Source organism: Hypomesus nipponensis, chromosome 14 (assembly GCF_054491055.1).
Source record: "Hypomesus nipponensis isolate SF chromosome 14, ASM5449105v1, whole genome shotgun sequence".
NCBI lineage: Eukaryota > Metazoa > Chordata > Actinopteri > Osmeriformes > Osmeridae > Hypomesus > Hypomesus nipponensis.
The window spans coordinates 3933480-3950000 of NC_140374.1; the positions used below are offsets into that span (position 1 = coordinate 3933480).

General features: G+C 53.4%; 1 protein-coding gene across 3 annotated transcripts in view; it reads right to left on the reverse strand.

The window, feature by feature from the left end:
* Positions 1-735: 735 nt before the first annotated feature.
* wwp2 (WW domain containing E3 ubiquitin protein ligase 2) overlaps positions 736-16521 on the reverse strand; it is a 25831-nt gene continuing 10045 nt past the window's right edge. For 2 of the 3 annotated variants that reach the window (XM_084671922.1, XM_084671923.1), the window contains exons 10-24: positions 15565-15739; positions 12598-12652; positions 9855-9936; positions 8763-8891; positions 7016-7094; positions 6816-6887; positions 6589-6677; positions 5558-5717; positions 4110-4243; positions 3784-3924; positions 3518-3638; positions 3258-3362; positions 3072-3168; positions 2608-2680; positions 736-1969 (exon numbers count right to left, since the gene is read on the reverse strand). In XM_084671922.1, coding sequence (XP_084528048.1) covers positions 1870-1969; positions 2608-2680; positions 3072-3168; positions 3258-3362; positions 3518-3638; positions 3784-3924; positions 4110-4243; positions 5558-5717; positions 6589-6677; positions 6816-6887; positions 7016-7094; positions 8763-8891; positions 9855-9936; positions 12598-12652; positions 15565-15739 — 1612 coding nt within the window. In that variant the 3' untranslated portion in view covers positions 736-1869. The remainder of the gene's footprint in view (positions 1970-2607; positions 2681-3071; positions 3169-3257; positions 3363-3517; positions 3639-3783; positions 3925-4109; positions 4244-5557; positions 5718-6588; positions 6678-6815; positions 6888-7015; positions 7095-8762; positions 8892-9854; positions 9937-12597; positions 12653-15564; positions 15740-16521) is intronic. The other variant, XM_084671924.1, reaches the window with a different exon arrangement.

The following is a 16521-nucleotide window of genomic DNA, read 5'->3' on the forward strand; positions in this document are numbered from 1 at the left end:
GAGCGGTATAGAGTTGACATGAGCGGTATAGAGTTGACATGAGCGGTATAGAGTTGACATGAGCGGTATAGAGTTGACATGAGCGGTATAGGGTTGACATGAGCGGTATAGGGTTGACATGAGCGGTATAGGGTTGACATGAGCGGTATAGGGTTGACATGAGCGGTATAGAGTTGACATGAGCGGTATAGGGTTGACATGAGCGGTATAGGGTTGACATGAGCGGTATAGAGTTGACATGAGCGGTATAGGGTTGACATGAGCGGTATAGGGTTGACATGAGCGGTATAGAGTTGACATGAGCGGTATAGGGTTGACATGAGCGGTATAGGGTTGACATGAGCGGTATAGGGTTGACATGAGCGGTATAGGGTTGACATGAGCGGTATAGGGTTGACATGAGCGGTATAGGGTTGACATGAGCGGTATAGGGTTGACATGAGCGGTATAGAGTTGACATGAGCGGTATAGGGTTGACATGAGCGGTATAGGGTTGACATGAGCGGTATAGAGTTGACATGAGCGGTATAGGGTTGACATGAGCGGTATAGGGTTGACATGAGCGGTATAGAGTTGACATGAGCGGTATAGGGTTGACATGAGCGGTATAGGGTTGACATGAGCGGTATAGGGTTGACATGAGCGGTATAGGGTTGACATGAGCGGTATAGGGTTGACATGAGCGGTATAGAGTTGACATGAGTACTTAGACTAAAACACAGGAAAAACAACTCATTTTTTTCAAGATTGGAGTCTCATTTATTTGAGCTATGTACAGGAAAACAGCTGAATTTCACTATTAACAAAAAAGAAAATAATCATCACATCTCATCATTCTAGCCTCTGTTCCTGTGAAACGGCTCCTCTCACTCACATCTTATCATTCATCTTAAAATGTTCATTTGTCTTCGACAGATATGATATATTTGCTGTAGCTGTGCTGTCCTTGCAATTTGCAGGTGATTTTTTATTACTGAAGTTGTCCTGTTCTCTGTTTCTGCTGCGTGCCATGTAATAGGCGAGATTCTGGGTGAACATAATACTTAGCTGTTGCGACCACACCATCACACACAAGTGCACCTGCACACTAACAATCCCCCACCCCAACATGCACGCACGCACGCACGCACACACACACACACTCACACACACACACACACACACACACACACACACACACACACACACACACACACACACACACACACACACACACACACACACACACACACACACACACACACACACACACACACACACACACACACACACACACACACACACACACACACACACACACACACACACACACACCCTTTGTTCCCTTTCATCCCTCTCCCAGTCTCAGCTGCAGGTCTCTGAGTTACAGTCCTGGACACACGTTGGAACAGCCGGCCCCACACACGCACGTACGCGCACACTCACGCAATGCACCCAAATAATGACAGGTCTCTGTGCCATGATTAGAACAGGATTTTCGGGAAGAGGATCTGAGTAAAGCAAGAATTTGACCACATTTAGTAAAATATTGAACGGTTTGATTTGACTACAAGCAGGGTCCTGAATCAGGATTGTTGCTGAATCAGCTGTGTCTGTGCTAAGCTGGAACACGAGTCCCCCTCAGTGTCTGTCAAGGTCCCAGAGCTGGAATCCCCCCACCCCACCCTGGCCTGCTATGAAGAGAAATAGCGCCCCCTGTCTGCAGCAGGAGATTCAAGATTCAGAAAGACAGATGACGGGAGAGTTCATATTATTCACTGTGATTAACAAAAAGAAAAAGGGGGAGAAAAAAAACAACCTATCTGCATAAATGACTCTTCCCTCACTCCTAACTGGAGACCCCCACCGCCTCCCTCTCTTCTCTCTCCCTTATTCCTGTCCGAAGCCCTCCGTCTCCTCAATGGCAAACAGCAGCTTCTCTCGGAGCTGCTCCAGGCTCCTGTAGGGAGGCAGGTCCAGGCGGTTGAAGCTGGGACAGAGGGAGACACAACAGGTAGAGGTCAGGTGCACAGCCCGGGCTCGGCAGAGAGGACCGTCCCAAGGTGACGCTGCTGGGTGTGGATGCGGAGGGGTAGAGGTCTGCTGGGTGTGGATGGGGAGGGGTAGAGGTCTGCTGGGTGTGGATGGGGAGGGGTAGAGGTCTGCTGGGTGTGGATGGGGAGGGGTAGAGGTCTGCTGGGTGTGGATGGGGAGGGGTAGAGGTCTGCTGGGTGTGGATGGGGAGGGGTAGAGGTCTGCTGGGTGTGGATGGGGAGGGGTAGAGGTCTGCTGGGTGGGGATGCGGAGGGGTAGAGGTCTGCTGGGTGTGGATGGGGAGGGGTACAGGTCTGCTGGGTGTGGATGGGTCTGCTGGGTGTGGATGGGTCTGCTGGGTGTGGATGGGGAGGGGTAGAGGTCTGCTGGGTGGGGATGCGGAGGGGTAGAGGTCTGCTGGTGTGGATGGGGAGGGGTACAGGTCTGCTGGGTGTGGATGCGGAGGGGTACAGGTCTGCTGGGTGTGGATGGGTCTGCTGGGTGTGGATGGGTCTGCTGGGTGTGGAAGGGGGGCGGCTGGGTGTGGAAGGGGGGGGGGCTGGGTGTGGAAGGGGTGGGGCTAGAGGGTCTCACCAGGTGTGGCTTCTTGGAAGCCATGTCTCCTTCCCCACCTTGTCTATACAGAACTTTTGGGGTCCGTTGCTCCCTGTGGTGAAGAGAGGAGGAGAAGGAGGGAGGGGAGGAGGTGGTGGGCGGGTGAGGAGAAGAAGGAGGTAGGGAGGGGAGGTGGTGGGGTGAGGAGAAGCAGAAGGAGAGAAAAAAAAGAGGAAGAGATATAGCTTGGTTAGTTGGTCACTAACATTTTTACATTGTACTAATTTAGCAGACATATCCGAAGCGACATATAATAAGAGCATAAAGTAGAGAACAGCACATCATCAAGGACCATAAGCAGAGTTCTAACAGTATTTCAGAGGTTGGTGCCAAATAGGTGCCAAGGATGATCTACTACTAATGCTTAGTTAGTTTCCATGGATTAGGATTATTTAGTTGAGGTGAGTTGAATGAAGCGTTAGGGATTCAGCGTTAGGAATTACCTATCAGCTCAGCAAAGCCGCCTACAGGCAGGCGACAGGTCCCTGTGACGAACTGGAGGAGACGAATCCTTTTCTCATTGTCCATCTCCTTCACTACCTGAGGGGACAGACACACACACACAAATCAGTCCTCAGCGCACGCACACACACACACACACATCTTGTGGGTCACACACCCGCACACACCTGCCAGAACCAGTGGATCTGCTTGCTGTTCTTAGTGTAGTGTCTGTAGATAGTGTTCTTCTGCCAGTCACTCAGGTCAATCTCCTGCATCCCACACAGCATCAGCTGGAACAGAGGAGGAGGACAGTGGAGGGTGAAGCGAGAGCCAACACGCCAACCCAACCCGTGGATCGATAAACAAAGCTCACCTCGGACCCCCTAACCTTCGACCCCCTAACCTTTGACCCCCTGAACTTCGACCCCCTGACCTTCGAACTCACCTCCAGCTCCTTCTCGTCGAAATAGCGAAGCCACTCCAGAGGCACCACCTCGTTGAAGCCGTCCAGGAAAGCTTTGGTCTGCTCCTCCACCCCTCGTGTGAAGCGCCAGTCAGTCAGCAGGCTGTGTGTGTGTGTGGGGGGGGGGGGGGGGGGGGGAGAGGGGGGCATTTCCTTATTATTCCCTCTTCTTATTATGCACTGACAGCCTAAAGTGGAGGAGAGGACGGGACCAACCCACAGGCCCGGGCAGAGAGAGAGGAGGGTACCTGATGTACTCGTCCTTGTTGTCCTGGGTCACCAGCTCGTCCTCCCCGTTGTCCTTCAGCTGGTGCGTGGACACCTTGCCCAGGATCTCCATGTCCTGGGCAAAGTACAGCTCCACGCCGCACTCCTCCAGGCTGTTCTCCCTGGGCGCACACGGACACACGCTCGGGTCGACACGCGTCTTCGCAAACGCACGCGCTTTGTCCATGAACACCGCGCACGCGTGCGTGGCGCTCAGACACACACACACACACACACACACACACACACTGATCCTCCCTCCGACACGCACATACAGTGTAGAGATGTGATCTGCTGTCATACTTACTTGACCCACATGATGGAGTTGTAGAACTCTGGGTCGATGGACTCCAGGTCCTTCAGAGTGGGCTTCTTGTTCAGCATGCGTTTATAGAAGGGCAGAGTGAAGCCTGTGTCGATAAACTTGCCATGGTACAGAGCCTGTCAACAGAACCGGAGCAGAACCCTTATCAGTACCTATGTAGCTGATTAGGAACAGCCCTCTAAAGACCACACAGAGCAAGACTAACATAAAAGTTGAACAAGACATTAAAACAGACACAGAGCCACACAGAGTGTGTCATATCCTGTGTAGACCGAGCTGGAGTGTTCAGACTGTGAGTCACTCAGAAGAGAGGGTCTGTGTTGTTGTTGGATTCTGACACACTGCTGCCTCTGTCTGAGGCACTGCTGCCTGTCTGAGACACTGCTGCCTCTGTCTGAGGCACTGCTGCCTCTGTCTGAGGCACTGCTGCCTCTGTCTGAGGCACTGCTGCCTCTGTCTGAGGCACTGCTGCCTCTGTCTGAGGCACTGCTGCCTCTGTCTGAGGCACTGCTGCCTCTGTCTGAGGCACTGCTGCCTCTGTCTGAGGCACTGCTGCCTCTGTCTGAGACACTGCTGCCTCTGTCTGAGACACTGCTGCCTCTGTCTGAGACACTGCTGCCTCTGTCTGAGACACTGCTGCCTCTGTCTGAGACACTGCTGCCTCTGTCTGAGACACTGCTGCCTCTGTCTGAGACACTGCTGCCTCTGTCTCAGACACTGCTGCCTCTGTCTGAGACACTGCTGCCTCTGTCTGAGACACTGCTGCCTCTGACTGAGACACTGCTGCCTCTGTTGGTGACTCTGCTGCCTGTCTGAGACACTGATGCCTCCACCTCAAGGCCTGTTGCCTCTGTCTCAGAGACTCAGCTGCCTCTGCGGTTCTGACTGAACCTGCTCCCTCACCCGGGAGAGGGCATTATGAGGTATTAGAGGAAAAGTATATGGAACAAAGAGTGAGTCGACCCATGGATTCAATAGTGAGTATAAGTCGAAGAGAGTAGTGTGAGAGAAAGACATTCGTCTGTATAAGGGGAGTTAGTTGACTACATTTTAAGACTAAATATAGGCCCTGGTTGGCGGTGTGGGATGGGTGGGGCAGTGAGATCATTTTCTGAGGGGGTGCAGGGGCTGTTGGTTTTGGGGCCTTTAGCTTCTGGATATTGTCCCAGAGAGTTAGGCTTGGCAAGGAGAGAGGTAGGGAGGAGGGGGAAGGCTGGTGTCTAAGTAGAAGAGATTTCTTCACACACAGTACCTACATACCCAGCGCTCTCAGAGATCCAGGTAGAATGTAAATACACACCAACTAATAACCTTCATTAGTAGCAGGTCATTCCTGTCCCTCCTGCTGTTTGAAAACCAGATACATTTGTGCTAGCAGAATGCTCGACCTATTCCAGGAGTAGCTCTCCAGAACTTGAAATGAAGCTCACCATGGCGATAAAGCGTCCAATGAAGCGGAAGTATGTGAGATGGTCAGGATTGATGGAGGAGGCGGGGTTAATCTGGAGGCAGTAGTTGTTCTTGCCGGCGTATTCAAACAGACAGTACATGGGGTTCAGAACCTCATGGGACAACAGGAAGAACCATTCCCTGGAGAAGCAGAGAACAGGTATTACTAATCCAGAGAAATAGACATGATTAATCAAGAATAGAGACTGGATATTTAAGGGATTCCAATCAATATGAAAGAACATAAATGCGTAAGCCCTCTGTGACATGCTTGCGTGTAAAAAGGGCTATACAAATACATTTGATTTGATAAATAGAGCCAGACATTAGTACAAAATACTTGACAATGACAATTGATTATCCTCATTAAACATATAAAACCAAACAAGCACATGAATACACCCCAAATAATCAGTTGCGGGCAAAAGAGCAGACATCCAACCCTAACCCAACTACTCACACACAAACAACCACGCACACACGAGCACACATATCCCAACCCCCCCGCCCTCCCACACACACATAGAGAGACATGTGACCAGACACAAGGCACAGTGTGGAGTGTACAGAGAGGATGAAGCCCGACCACCAATACCCCCTGACCCGGGGGCGAAGGGGTTGCACCAGGGGGGCCGTTACCGGGGGTGACGCAGACACCTCCCAGCATCGCGTCCGTGGTTCTACCCTGTGGTAGAACAGCATGACGTAACCTACCATAGGGTAAAACCACTGGCACGACACTGGAGACAGAGACACAGTCAGACACACACCAGACCAGGCGGAGGACACGTGGGGGGGGGGAGAGAGGATGGAGGGGGATGAGGGGGTGAACGAGGATTTCCCCATTGCCAACACCGACACCAAGAGGAGCATGACACACTGTGGATTCAACATCACAACATCACAGCGGCACCACTGAAGACACCAGGGGAGAGGGGGCCAGGGGGCCAGGGGGGCAGGGGAGAGGGGGGCAGTGATGAGGCAAGGCCGGCAGGGAAGAGGCAGGACTCACCTGGCTATGCCGCCATAATCAAGCCCCTCCTCCCCTCGCATGATGATGTAAAGTCGCCTACGCAGATCGTAGGCCTTCACATTCATAATCTGTCAGGAAAGAACACACACCACACAAGTTGAGCCACAACCCCATAGGGGGCTTTCGGTTGCTCATTCGAATAATGAAACCTACAAACAGCGCTAATTAGACTTAATGGGGAGGTGGAGTGGCGTGGTTGGCTTCACCTGCTGAAAGGAGTCCTCAAACAGTGTCTGTCTGGACACTGAGATCTTCACATGACTGGGCAAGGCGTTGGACTGCAGAGACAACACACTCCGTCAACACCGTGCACAGCAGTGCATAAGAGCAGTTCAGAAGAGCGTGTAGAGAAGAGACAGACGGACTTCTACCGTCGTGTGGCAACGCAAACGCCGGCAGAACTTACGTGGCACAGGAAACGGAACTGGTGGTATTTCCACCGGAAGCTGCGATCGTAGGCGCCTGGGGATCCACCCTGCCTCGACCTACACACACACACACGCGCGCACACACGGAAAGGGAGGGAAGGACAGAACATTGTGTTACGCTGCATCAGCAATAGCTGAGTCCCAATGCAAAGTTGAGCCGAGCCCCAGGGCGGAGTTGAACCCCAGCACGGAGCTGAGCCCCAGCGCGGAGCTGAGCCCCAGCGCGGAGCTGAGCCCCAGCGCGGAGCTGAGCCCCAGCGTGGAGCTGAGCCCCAGCGCGGAGATGAGCCCCAGCGCGGAGCTGAACCCCAGCACGGAGCTGAGCCCCAGCGCGGAGCTGAGCCCCAGCGCGGAGCTGAGCCCCAGCGCGGAGCTGAGCCCCAGCGCGGAGCTGAGCCCCAGCGTGGAGCTGAGCCCCAGCGCGGAGCTGAGCCCCAGTGCTGAGATGAGCCCCAGCGCGGAGCTGAACCCCAGCACGGAGCTGAGCCCCAGCACGGAGCTGAGCCCCAGCGCGGAGCTGAGCCCCAGCGCGGAGCTGAGCTGAGCCCCAGCGCGGAGCTGAGCCCCAGCGCGGAGCTGAGCTGAGCCCCAGTGCGGAGCTGAGCCCCAGCGCGGAGCTGAGCCCCAGCGCGGAGCTGAGCCCCAGCGCGGAGCTGAGCCCCAGCGCGGAGCTGAGCCCCAGCGCGGAGCTGAGCCCCAGCGCGGAGCTGAGCCCCAGTGCTGAGCTGAGCCCCAGCACGGTGAGGAGCAGCACAGTGAGGACTTGAGTGGTGTTCTATGGGAAGTGGTCAGATGTGACGTCAAACGGTCAAATAACTGGGCCAAGACAAGGAGGTAAGCCTGGGTGTGCAGCTGTGTTAGTACAATCCCACCACTGCACACACACAGACATACACATAGTATATGTGCCTCGTCAGCAAAAAAAAAAGAAACCGAGAGGCCCAGAGGTAGACAGAAAGAAGGGGAGAAGGAGAAAAGGGATAGCTCAGACTAAAAACAAAAAGGGAGAGCGGTCGAGAAGCAGAGAGAGAGAACGAGAGAGACAGAAACACAGAGACGTGGGGTGAAGAGAGAGAGACAAGAATGAAGCGTCCAGTGCCTGGCTCTCGTTGGTTTGGCTCAGGAAGAAGAGACCACAGCATCAGTACGTAGACTCCTAGGGACTGAAGCCTGATACAAAACAAGTCTGTTTCAAACCACTCCATGACCACTCCACTGAAAATATAACATGAAGATCTTTGCCAGTTAAAAGATCAGTATGACCTGTGAGCACTCCCACCCCCCACACACACACAAACACACACACACAAATAGCTTCAGGAAAATACCCTTTTGCCTGGATCCTTGTTATAGTATCCATCTTTCTGACTTTACTATATAAGGAAGAAGGATTCAAGTGTGTTTTCAGGGAGAGGAGTGGGTCGGCTTGCAGAAGTGTGTGCGATTCTTTTTAAACCCCCCACCAAAATAAGTCTGGATTTTTTTGTATATTTTTATGAGAGAAATCAAGGATGGACTTTCTGGTTTGCTGGGTCTGGTGTGTATGTCACATGATCACATACATCCACCCCTCCTACCACAATACACATGACCTCATCAATGATGACCTCATCTGTGGTGACGCACGGCTCACTGGGGCGACCAAATGTTCAAGTAAAGGTTTCATGAGATGGATTTGATCATGGTCTGTCTGTCTGTCTGGTCTGTCTGGGTGGAGATATTTACCCTGCCTCAAACCCAGGACGCGGGTCTTTAAAGCTGGTGGTGCGTGAGTTGTGATCCACAAAATATGGGACTCCCTCGGCGGTGTACTTCATCTCCCAGCCTGGGGGCAGGGGGGGCTCCTGGATCATCCTGAAACAGGGAGAGGGCAGTGAGCAGCGCCCCCCAGGGGGCTCGTCCCCAGACTAGGCACCCGTGTCTGACCCCCATCACCCCCACCCCCTGCCCCCCCCTACCACAGCCCTGACCCCCGACCCTCCTGACCTTCCTGACTAGGCTGAATGGCTTCTTTGTGTCGCTTTCATTTCCTCCCGCCAAACTAGGAGAGGTCCGCTTGATTTATTTTATTTTTTCCGGAGAGTTGCACGGCAGCTCCATGAGTGGATGTCCTATCTGTTGTCCATGGCGCTGCGTGCTGGGCTGAAACGAGCGCACGCGGTAAGAGCCTGCAACTGTGGAGCTCTATCCTTTCCTGTCGTGGTAGCTGGAAGCTAACAGCGGGGCCAGTAGGATACGAGCGTATGGGTGAGGACTAGCTTTGCCTGGCCCCTCGCTGCCTTCTGGGCTTAGGGTGACAGAGGGTGGGTGGGTGGGTGAGTGGAGGAGGGAAAAAGGCAGAGGACGAGAGGAAGGCATTGGAGGGGGAGGGAGATAAGGGGAGGTTGAGGAGGATGGTAAACATGAGTGAAAGGACACGAGGGATTCCTCGTGGAGCGGGTGGACCTGGCCTGGGCAAAGGGAGCGCTCTTACGGGGTGAGTGGGTTCACCCGACTGGGCGATCGGCACGACGATCAGACCTTTCTCCAAACCAGCCGTCTTGATCGTCTGTGGGGTTTCTAAGACCTTCTATTCGGTCAGAAGAGAGACACACTGTCTGCCTCAGCCACACAGAGCCCCCCCCCCCCCCCCCCGCCCCCCTGAGAACACACACTAGCAGTAGTGTGTGTGTGTGTGTGTGGTTGAAGAGTTGGGCCCTTGGACGCCACCAGAACTGAGCAATGTATGACAGCGTCTCAGCCACACGTGATGGCATTCGGCACGCACACGCACGCACACGCACGCACACAAGATTAAGAACAAAGAGAGAGGCTCACCCTTGGGTTCTTGGATCTTCCCATTGCGTGGTTCGCGTGTTGTGGTTGACAAAATACACTCTGCCGTTGTCCTGCCTTTTCTCTGTGGGAGGAGGTCAAACGAGACGCCTGGTTAGGACCGCACGGCCGCTCGCCCCCGGACAGGGGCGAGATAGGCGTCGACTGGCCGTGCGTGCCGGACAGACAACGACACACATGACTACTGCTCCCGGAGTGTGTGGATTTGAGTTTTCTGCGCTGTCTACCACGGAGGAGACAAGAGGAGGAGGAGGAGGGAGAGGGGGGAGGGGGCGAGTGAGCGGGTGGATGAATCTGGCAACGCTGATTGAAAACTAACGGGTCCGTGTGGCATTTCTCTCCAGCTCGTTCCAAAATACCAGGATCACCTCAGCCTCGACCTCTTCATCTGGCCTCTGCAGTGTGTGGGCGTTTGCGCGTGTGTGTGTGTGTGTGTAGGCCGGGCAGCAGAGCGAGGAGTGAGGAACATTCTGCTGACTAATTCATCTTCCCAGCAGCAGCTGTATGCGGTCTCTCACAGAGCAGGATCACACACTGGTGTCCTCTCTCCCCAGGCCTGGTGTCCTCTCTCCCCAGGCCTGGTGTCCTATCTCCCCAGGCCTGGTGTCCTCTCTCCCCTGGCCTGGTGTCCTATCTCCCCAGGCCTGGTGTCCTCTCTCCCCAGGCCTGGTGTCCTATCTCCCCAGGCCTGGTGTCCTCTCTCCCCAGGCCTGGTGTCCTATCTCCCCAGGCCTGGTGTCCTCTCTCCCCAGGCCTGGTGTCCTCTCTCCCCAGGCCTGGTGTCCTATCTCCCCAGGCCTGGTGTCCTCTCTCCCCAGGCCTGGTGTCCTCTCTCCCCAGGCCTGGTGTCCTCTCTCCCCAGGCCTGGTGTCCTCTCTCCCCAGGCCTGGTGTCCTCTCTCCCCAGGCCTGGTGTCCTCTCTCCCCAGGCCTGGTGTCCTCTCTCCCCAGGCCTGGTGTCCTCTCTCCCCAGGCCTGGTGTCCTCTCTCCCCAGGCCTGGTGTCCTCTCTCCCCAGGCCTGGTGTCCTATCTCCCCAGGCCTGGTGTCCTCTCTCCCCAGGCCTGGTGTCCTCTCTCCCCAGGCCTGGTGTCCTCTCTCCCCAGGCCTGGTGTCCTCTCTCCCCAGGCCTGGTGTCCTATCTCCCCAGGCCTGGTGTCCTATCTCCCCAGGCCTGGTGTCCTCTCTCCCCAGGCCTGGTGTCCTATCTCCCCAGGCCTGGTGTCCTATCTCCCCAGGCCTGGCTACAGGAACATCACAACCGAACAAGACTGTGGTGAAACTCCAGGATGAAAAAAATAAAGTAAAAATTGAGGAGCAAAAACGCTGACAGATAGAACCTAAGTTCTCTCCTCTAAACCCCCCCCCATCTCTCCCTCCACGACCTCAGTCTCCCCTCCGCCATCTCTCTTTCCTCCCCCAATATCTCTCTCTCTCTCTGACATCTTGTTCTCATTAACAGGGGTGTGCGGAGGGCGCAGGAACAGTAGCTCACGTTGCAACCCTTACTTCCCCCCTCCATCCCTTCCCCCTACCCTCCCTCCCTTCTTTACCTCCCTGTTCCCGCGCTTCCTTCAACCATTTGCTTCTCTTGTAAAACGCTTTCTTTCAATGAGACCACCTCTCTCGCCCTCTCTCCCTCCCTCCCTCCATTTCTCCCTTTCTCCAGAACGACCGCAAATGAAAGAGAAAAAGACCTAAAAACCAAACTGCAGCCCGTGATATACTGGAGATACCACAGCATGTTATACTGGATACCACAGCATGTTATACTGGAGATACCCCAGCATGTTATACTGGAGATACCCCAGCATGTTATACTGGAGATAACGCAGCATGTTATACTGGAGATACCGCAGCATGTTATACTGGAGATACCCCAGCATGTTATACTGGAGATAACACAGCATGTTATAATGGAGATACCACAGCAAGTTATACTGGAGATACCGCAGCATGTTGAAAAGGCATCTTGGTTCAAAGTAGGGAAGTATGCTGTCTGGTGTAGATCCATGTGTTCACTTTGCGAAGAGGGGAATATACCAGATCCATTCTTGTCAATGATGCACTTTGTGTGTGTGTGTGTGTGTGTGTGTATAGGTGTCTGTGAGGAGGCAATTCACATCAGTGTGGTTGGGAATATATCTGCAGGGTTATTTACAATAATATAAGAATGACATATATACACAATTGATATACATTCTATCAATGAATAAACCATTCTAATGAAAGAGCAGAACTGGAAACAGGCAGTGCTGACTCTGTAACTAACCCAGAGTATGTCTCGTCTACTGACAGACCAGCGAGCCTCTCACAGAAAAATGACACACATATGCACACAGGAAGCAGACTCCGGGTCCTGGTTTGTGTGTGTGTGTGTCTAGGTGTAGGTGTGTGTGTCTAGGTGTAGGTGTGTATACCCATTTTCACTCAACACCGACTAACCTGATTACAAACCAACCACGTTGGTCATCAAAGTAACCATACACACCACCAAGTGTGTACAGTTAACCACATCAATCTCCCAATCTGAGAAACCCTGGATGCGCTTGGCGATGGTTCAACACGGTATTTTAAAAAGGTGTGTTAGGGCTGAAGCTAAAGTTGACTGCCATCAGTCCTCTCCAAAGAAGATCCTAACCCTGACACACTCCTATCGGTGTGTGTCTGTGTGTGTGTCTGTGTGTGTGTCTGTGTGTGTGTGTGTGTGTGTCTGTGTGTACTCACCCCAGCCTGGAGGCAGAGCTCCCAGAGGGTCATTTTCCACGGGCGCTCCAGAGGGCTGGGAGGAGAAAGAGACAGAGAGTACAGATCCATTAGGACGCGTCGGCCTTGGTCCTCCGCCGTGGAGCTTCCCGTCGGCCCGCGCTCCTCTTCCCCCTCCGCACCGCCGCCTCCCCCGGCTGCCACGGCGGGAGAGAGCCCTCTGCGCTCCGGCACAGCCCCTTCATCAGCTCTCGTTGCCGTGTGACCAGGAGGAGGAGGGAAAACACCAAAACCAAACAGAGGAGAGAAAAAAAAAAGAAAGAAGAAAAAACGCTGGAAGCTACAAGAAGCGTCTGAGCTGGGCCAGTGTGGCGGGCGGGGAGCCGTAGAGGACGAGAGAGACGGCAGCGGAGGGGCAGCGGAGGGTGCTCTCCGTAGCGAGGCGACCAGTGAACTGGCCGATGGGCATGCAGGCCGCCTGTATGCCTTCCAAAAACTACAGCCTCTGTAGGAGGATACGTTATAAAAAAATATATATATATATAAAAAATAAAAAAAAACACAAAAAACAACAGGCTGTTCCAATGAGATCACTGGCAGGTCCAACGCCCCACCCCTTGTCAGTCTACCCCACCCTGCCCTGGCCTGGCACCCCCCACCACCACCACCACCCACCCTTATCCTGGAGGGCCCTCCCTTCTTCTAGCGTGGCTGTGAAAGTAGCCAGGGAGGCGTGATGTCTGAATACACTGAGGGAACATTCATGGCTGTTCCAGACTGCCTGCCTGCACCCCCCCTCCTCCCCCCCCCCGCCTGACAAAAGCACCTTTATTCACCCACTGGAGTTTACTCAGCCTGTGCATACACAGAGGACCAGAGTGAGTAAGTGAGTGAGAGTGAGTGTGTGTGTGTGCACGTTTGTGTCACAGAAACAGAACATGTGTATGGCAAATACAAATTCAATGTGCTTGCCTGTGTTTAAAAGTTAGTGTGTGTGTGTGTGTCTTACTGTGTGAAAGCGTGGCTGTGTGTGAATACATACATATATTACCCTGTGTGGAAACACTAGAGATGTTTGTAAGCAGTTAATACCTGGTCTATGATGTGGGTTTAGCGTGTGCGAGTGTGTGTGTGTATGTGGTCATTACGTAGGCCATGCTGAGGGCCCATTAAATCATTACCTAGTCAATCACACCAGACAGGCCTGTGGAGAACCACCTTTTACAGAACTACATAACCTTTACTCACTACACCCTCTGAAGCACACTACACCGATGTATACTACACTTACTGAAGCATCCTACACCACAAACCTGCCAATCACTCACTTATGATGGAATGACGTTTATTACAACGCTCATCAGTGGAATTTTGGTAGCAGTCAGTACCTAGTTTCCCAGAATACTAGGTGCCACAAATTGAGCCGTGAAACCAGAAACACGATGGAGGAAGAACAGCGCATCATGGAAGTAAAAGGGCATGACTGGGTGTAAGTGTGTGTGTGCAAGTGTGTGTGTGTGTGTGTCCGCTTGTGCGAGTGTGTGTCACCAGATCAGCAGCCAATCAATGCACAGGACCCACCCTTCTGTGTCTCTGTGACTAAAAAAGGTTAAAAAAATAATTATAAAATAAAATAATGTCATGACATCATCTGCTCCTTGCCCTGGCCAAGTACCTCTCTACCCACTCCAGTAGAAGGTGGAGGGCAAGGGAGGGCGGGGAAGGGAAAATAAGGAAGGGGAGGCGGGTCAAAAAGAGAAATCAGGGTAGAAACAATATGGTAGTAATATGGCTCTACAAAACTAATTTGCAATGAAATATGTAAAACAATGTTTCAGTGTTAGCTGAATGGCTTCCTGTCTCAGTGCATGCCCATGTCCTGCATCACAGGACTAAGGTCCAATGGGGTGCTCGCGTCCGTTTAAGAGAATGGGGCAGAAGGACACGGAGAGCGGAGGGCCATTGGTGGGAGGAGGCCGAGAGGAGGGAGGGAGCATGAGGGAGAGAAGGAGCCCGGAAATGACCCTTAATGGCTGTGAGACTGCTCTCTCAGGGCTTCCTAACGATGTGCAATTACTGCTGAAACACACCCAGACTCTCTCACACGGCCCGTGTTGTTCCACTGTGGAACATTGTTCAGCTGCTCCACGTCAACATCTGGGGGCATCGTTGCTCATTTGAAAACGTTTATAGGAGTGTGCGTGCATACGCGTGTTTGAGAGTAAGACCGTGTGTGTGTGTGTGTGTGTGTGTGTGTGTGAGAGAGAGAGAGAGAGAGAGAGAGAGAGAGACACAGAGAGAGAGAGAGAGCAAGAGAGAGAGCAAGAGAGAGAGCAAGAGAGAGAGCAAGAGAGAGAGCAAGAGAGAGAGCAAGAGAGAGAGAGAGAGAGAAAGAGAGAGAGAGAGAGAGAGAGAGAGAGAGAGAGAGAGAGAGGAGCCGGCTGAGAGGCCACGGTCTGTTTGAAAGGTGCGCCCCCTGACCCCGCTCATTGTCATGTGGTGAGCCTAAAATGTGGCACCTCACCTTCACATTGCAGCTCAGTGAGAGCACACACACACACACACACACACAATTACACACACGCCGGACCAGAGGCTGTCAGAGGCACGGTATAGCATCCTGTTATCAAGTGCAGACAATTGGTGGTGGGGGTGGGCGGGCGGGGGAGCAAGAGGATTTAAGAGTGCAGGGGGGCTCAGGGCAGAGGACAGCTTTAATAGGGCTATGTGGTGGTTTACTGCTGGAGCTTCGCAGCCTAGTTCCCTGCTGTACTGCTGCAGTGGAAAAGTACAGAGAGACGGTCTCGGATGACACGACCCGCTCCTGGAGTGGTAACCCTGGTAACCCCTACTGACCAGATCCACACAGGGCGTTAGCTTTGTGCGCGCGTGTGCGTGTCTACACGTGTGCGTCGGTGTGTAGGTGTCTGTGTGTGGGTCGGCAGGGGGAAGGAGGGGGAAGGGGGGGAAGGAGAGTGAGGGGTGTACCTGATAGAGGAAGCGCTGGCTGAACTGGTGCATGGCCCCTTGCAGCTGGTTCCGCTGGCTCTGCCACTGTTCGTAGTTCCGCACCGACTCGGCCGTGGGGCGCTGCCAGGTGGTGGTCCTGGTGTTGTGGTCCACGTAGTAGAACCGGCCTCTCTGATCCACGCGCTTCTCCCAGCTGGGCAGCGACGGACGGAGGGATCGAGAGGAAGGGGGGTGGGGGGTGGAGAGAGAGAGAGAGAGAGAGAGAGAGGGGAGAGAGAGAGAGTCATAGAGAGAGAGAGAGAGTCAGAGGGGAGAGAGAGAGTCATAGAGAGAGAGACATAGAGAGAGAGGGGAGAGAGAGAGGAGAGTGAGAGTCAGAGAGAGAGAGAAAGAGAGAGACATAGTGAGAGAGACATAGAGAGAGAGACATAGAGAGAGAGACATAGAGAGAGAGACATAGAGAGAGAGACATAGAGAGAGAGAGAGACATAGAGAGAGAGAGAGAGAGACATAGAGAGAGAGAGAGAGAGAGAGAGAGAGAGAGACACACACACACACATGAGTGATCCACATTCGAATCAACCGACATAAATGGAGCGATGCGTCCGCAGGCCATAGTGGGTGGATCTCCGTCTATCCAGACCGGACACCTGCAGAGTCCTGCACTGTCATGTCTGCTGTGTGCCTCACACCTAGCTGTACTGATGGATCAGGGGTGGAGAGGAGCTGGACTGCGCTCACACACACACACACACACACACACAAAAGATCAACAGACCCCCGAGTAGAACAACAGTGGAGAATTCCCTGTGCTGCAGTGGTGTTATTCATGCTGCCTGCTGCTATTCTCATATCACTGACTCAACCAGGACAGAATCTAGTAGAGAAAACAGTAAAGACATCCGTACACACACACACACACACACATACAAGGTGAGAACAGTGCAGCACTGAGAATCAGGGTACATTAATTCA